Raw genomic sequence first — 5,415 nt, 5'->3', positions numbered from 1 at the left:
ATAATTTAAAATAAAAAAATAATTTTAAAAAATTAATTAATTTGACTAAAAATAAATTATTACCTAACATTACTCTTTTCTTTATCGACTAAACAAAAGTGATCCTAATTCCTAACATCCAATGAAATTTCACGGAGGCACATCCGCATATGTAACATGTTGTCATGTTCCCCCTGAGGTACCTTCCTTTTCAATTACCATAACACTTCACTCCTTCGCCAATCACTACCGCCAAACGGCGCCACCATTAAGAATACCATATCCCTTTTCCAATTTCCCCGGATTGATTCTCTCTCTATTTCTCTCTTTCCCCTTATTAGTTATTTGACTTATTTCCCGCTTACACCACCACTGAACCATATCTGATTCTATTCTATCTTCAACAACAAATTTTCTGAATTCCAACAACCATGGCCGCCACTTCTCTCTCTATAAATCCCTCTCTCTCCCCGAACTTTCGTTCATCTCCCTCCCCACCTTCTTCTTCAAATTCCGGTAAATTGCAACTCTTTCAGCCAATTGGAGCGAAACCGATTACTCTTTTCTGCAGGGGAGCGCGATTGTGCTCTCTGCAGAGTCCAAGGACATTCAAGAGTAGGAAAAGTGTGGTTCTTGGAGCTGGAAAAATGAGCATATCAGATCAAGAATTGCGTGAGGAGGAAGGAGAAGAGGGTCCTCCTTCTGAGAACCATTCAAGGCCTCGTCGAATTGCTCTCTTTGTTGAGCCTTCTCCTTTTGCGTGAGTCCCCCACCTTTTTGCTGTTATTGCTTCATCGTTTGAAATTGAAACCCTTTTTACTTTGTTCTGTTCTAGAATTACAAAACATTGGGTTTTGGATTATTGCTATAGCTATTGAAATTGCCGTGTCGAGTGTTGACTTTGTGATTATTGGATAGCGTTTATCATTAGTCAAAAGTTATAAAAGTATAACAGTTAGTCAGCACAGGATCTTTTTAATAATTAATATTAGTTTATGGTTTTGTAAAGTAAGAGTAATCCAGGAAGAAACCTTTTTAAACAATGAAATTTTGTTTTCTTTTTTTTTTTTTTTCTTTTTTTGCTTATAAATCAATCAAACTTGCCAACCAACTCCTGATTAGTTAAGTAGTAACATTTGATGATTTGATTGTGTTGCAGTGTGGGTTTGTATCAAAAGTCAGGATTTTCTGATCAAGTTCAACATCTGGTTCATATGAACTTATATTTTCTAATTAGTGATTCTACTTTACCTTTGCTTGCTTATATTATCATTTAGAAATATCTGCTTTGATTGGCATTTTGTTGAAATTGCAGCTTTATATATCAAATGCATTGAGAGATGAGTTCATCTAAATTTGTTCTAGATATATATTATATTAGCTTCTTATTTGTTGTGTAGTCTTGCAAAACGAAAGGTTATAATTTTAGCTGTTATACCATGCCGCTTCTCAGACTCAGGAATATTTCATTATAAAATAGTTCAACTGATGATTGTCTGACGTGGCATAAAATTTTCGAAATGCAATTGGCAAATTTTTATCTACCACACTTTCTAGTTTCTGTTTGCAAAAAAAAAAAAAATGAAATTGAATACTTGGCACTTTTCTATGGTAATCATTCGTAAGAAACATCTCTTATATGTATTCACAAGCTATGTCTATGTCACAGATATGTCTCTGGATACAAAAATCGGTTCCAGAATTTTATTAAGCATCTCCGTGAAATGGGAGATGAGGTAAATTTTCCTACTTACTTGGCTTCTTTGTATGCATGTTTGTGTTCCCCTTTATCCACACTGATTCAGAGAAAATTTGGGCATGATAGAGTCTGCATCATGAAGTTTTCATTCGAAAATGTAAACTAACTAGTTGTTTTTCATTGGGCTATATAGGTATTGGTTGTGACAACACATGAAGGAGTGCCCAAGGAATTTTATGGCGCTAAATTAATTGGATCCCGGAGGTTGTAAACATTGATCTCTTAATCTCTTTTATTTACTTGTTTTTCTCTTTCTCATCCAGTTGCCCTGCTTGTAATTTCTAAATTTGTGAATGTACTTATTTTCAAATTTCCATATGATGTAATTCTCTCGGTTATTTATCATCATTTATACAGTTTGACAATGTGATATTATTCATTTAGGATTTGCCAAGTTGAAAATGTTCTTACTGGCTATGATTACTAGTTTGCTTCGACAACTATTGCCTTATAATAACAGTTCTCAATTAAATTAAATAAACAAAATGCAGTTTCCCCTGCCCGTGGTATCAGAAGGTACCTCTCTCCTTGGCTCTCAGTCCAAGAATAATTTCAGCGGTTGCCCGGTTCAAGCCTGACATAATACATGCGTCATCACCTGGCATAATGGTTGGTTTGCAGTTCCTTTATCTCTGCATTCGTTAATGTTTATAAAGGATAGTTTAGCTTTAAATGTATATTCCTTGCTTTGTAACTCGGACATTGCCTTAATCTTAGGTTTTCGGTGCTCTTATCATTGCAAAACTTCTCTCTGTTCCTATTGTCATGTCCTATCATACACATGTACCAGTGTAAGTTTGGTTCCAGGTTCAGATTTTCTGGATATATTTACCATTTAAGATTGCATGGCTTTTCTGCTTACCATTGTTATGTTATGATATTATCATGTCAGAACTGCTCTCTGTTATAGTGGCTGATTTTATGTTGCTTTCAGTTACATTCCAAGATATACATTTAGCTGGCTGGTGAAACCCATGTGGTTGGTCATAAGTATGTACACTGTCTTGCTTCCGTTTCACATTTCAGACTCAAATATTTGATTGTAACATCAAGTTTTCTGTTTTATATAGAATTTCTACATAGAGCAGCTGATCTCACTCTAGTTCCATCGGTTGCCATTGCAAGGGATCTCCTAGCAGCTAGAGTAACAGCAGGTTAACATTAAAAGCTCTTGTCCATGCTCTGTCGATAAAAGCATCCGAACAAAACCATATATTGATATGCCATTGGCAATGTGACGAAGTTTTGATTGACTTGTTTCTCATGTTTATGTCCAGCTAACAAGATTCGACTTTGGAACAAGGGTGTTGATTCTGACAGCTTCCATCCTCGATACCGCTCGCATGAAATGCGATTAAGACTGAGGTTCGGCAATTTTATCATGTTTACATTATGTACCGGTTTTTAACCACGATGGAATTTCATCTTATTATTTAGCATTTGTCATACAGCAATGGTGAACCGGAGAAACCCTTGATAATTCATGTTGGACGGCTTGGAGTTGAGAAGAGTTTAGATTTTCTCAAAAGGTAACTTGATCTTGTAAATATGCCTAACTTGAGTTTTACAAAATTGCAAATTAATATTTTCCAGATGATCTTGATTTTGCAAAATATAAATTGGGACAGCACTAAAAACAAATGACATGTTTCGACAGGATCATGGATAAGCTTCCTGAAGCACGAATTGCTTTTATTGGAGATGGGCCTTACAGGTGACTTTAATCTATATCTCTACTTTGTATTTCTGTTCAAAGGTGTATCCTGAGTGTTAAAACTGAAAGATCCCTAACTGATATTACATTCGATGGGATATTGATCCAATCATGTGGAATTCACATTCCAAAGAACAATAGAGTCTGTGTGAACTGGCACAGGGTCTCATTGCAATATATGCACACATAACACAACTCAGAAACAAAGAAAGTTTAACAAACCTTCCTTTTCCTATCCCCCACAATAGTAGAAGTCTCTGCTTATCCCCCAACAATTTAGATAGAAAAGTGCCTTGTGTAATGGTCAAAAATCAAAGTTAATGTAATTTGGTCTTTCTATATTACTTACCTCGATTTTAAATGAAGCAAAGTTGCATATAAAATGTTTTGAGAAGTAGCAGTAATAACATGAGTTCTTTATCACCAGGGAGGAGCTGGAGAAAATGTTTGAAGATATGCCTGTAGTATTCACAGGAATGTTGGGAGGCGAAGAACTCTCCCAAGCATATGCTAGTGGAGATGTTTTCGTTATGCCTTCGGAGTCAGAGACGCTTGGGCTTGTTGTTTTGGAGGCCATGTCTTCGGGGATTCCTGTGGTGGGAGCACGAGCCGGAGGAATTCCGGACATAATCCCTACAGATCAAGAGGGAAAAATTGGCTATCTCTACACTCCGGGAGATCTTGAAGACTGCATGAGCAAATTGGAGCCCTTGTTGCTTAACAGAGAGTTGAGGGAAACCATGGGAAAAGCTGCACGCCAAGAGATGGAGAAGTATGATTGGAGGGCAGCTACTCGAAAGATTCGCAACGAGCAGTACAGCGCTGCCATTTGGTTCTGGCGCAAGAAGAGAGCTCAACTGTTGAGACCCATTCAATGGGCCACAAAACGCATCTTCCCCTCTCCAGCAATCAACTATCGTTGATGCAAATGCTTCTTCCAAGCTTTAGGCTGTTTCCTTGCAAGCTTCCTATTATGGTTTCATACAAGGCTTGTATGTGATAAGATACGTGATTCGTTGATTGTGTTCACATTCATTTTGCGAACATAAAATATGGTGGCGTGCACCATAGGTTGTCCAATTATGAAGTTGATTAAGATCATAGGTCTTAGGGCCCTCATGTCCATATTACATCGAACAAAATTTTGTATGCCATTAAAATTAATTAGCATAAAGTTCATGACTAGGTCTAGGATCATCTTTTGTAACAACCAATTCTTTATAAACGTTGTAAAACTTCTTGATACTACAAAATCATTCAACGTCAAAATAATAAAGTAAATCAACTTTGAATAATTTCATTAAATTACAAAAGCTTACACTATTAATTAATTCCAACACATACGAACAACAATTCATAAAAGTTAACAAAAAAAAGTTATGTTTCCTCGCGGGGAAACCAAAAGCCAGCTCCAAGGGATTTTTTAACTATAAACGTTGTCTTGATACTACAAAATCATTCAACGTCAAAATAATAAAGTAAATCAACTTTGAATAATTTCATTAAATTACAAAAGCTTAAAGCTTTGAGGAGGGCCATCTCGTTTACAGTGTAAACCAGATAAAGTCACAATAACTTCGTTTATACTGTAAACAAGATATAGTACGACAAATTTAAAATTTAACTAAAAGGATCTGCAAGTATTAGCCATGGTCACAAATATATCACTTCTTACCCATTTTTCTTTGTTCTTTCAATAGGTTTCATAAAAATGTCTAATGGTGAATATATTTTTATGAGTGTATATCCTAATTGTCACATGAGAAATAGTGACGATGGGATTATTTTCGAGTGTGATAGTCCTATCCTAATGCACACTCGTCGATTAGGTTCTTTGTCTAAGCTAAAGAGCCTAGTATTGACGAGCTTGGATGCTAATGGGAGAATTGGGTATAGATTAGCACCGATGGAAAATACAGTATTTCGGTTTCGTGTGTTTTGGTTGGATGACGATGAGCATGCG

The 5,415-nt window shown here is 36.1% G+C and overlaps 1 protein-coding gene across 1 annotated transcript; it reads left to right on the top strand.

Annotated features, from left to right (window-relative positions):
* On the top strand, positions 136 to 4,705 carry LOC107639488 (sulfoquinovosyl transferase SQD2). Its single transcript, XM_016342996.2, has 11 exons — positions 136 to 739; positions 1,649 to 1,715; positions 1,872 to 1,942; positions 2,230 to 2,347; positions 2,456 to 2,529; positions 2,673 to 2,728; positions 2,809 to 2,892; positions 3,016 to 3,103; positions 3,190 to 3,267; positions 3,396 to 3,452; positions 3,880 to 4,705. Exons 1-11 carry the CDS (start codon positions 411 to 413, stop codon positions 4,373 to 4,375), a joined length of 1,518 nt encoding a protein of 505 aa, XP_016198482.1. The 5' UTR covers positions 136 to 410; the 3' UTR covers positions 4,376 to 4,705.

This window comes from Arachis ipaensis, chromosome B04 (genome assembly GCF_000816755.2).
Source record: "Arachis ipaensis cultivar K30076 chromosome B04, Araip1.1, whole genome shotgun sequence".
Taxonomy (NCBI): domain Eukaryota; kingdom Viridiplantae; phylum Streptophyta; class Magnoliopsida; order Fabales; family Fabaceae; genus Arachis; species Arachis ipaensis.
This window is presented reverse-complemented; position numbering and strand designations above follow the sequence as displayed.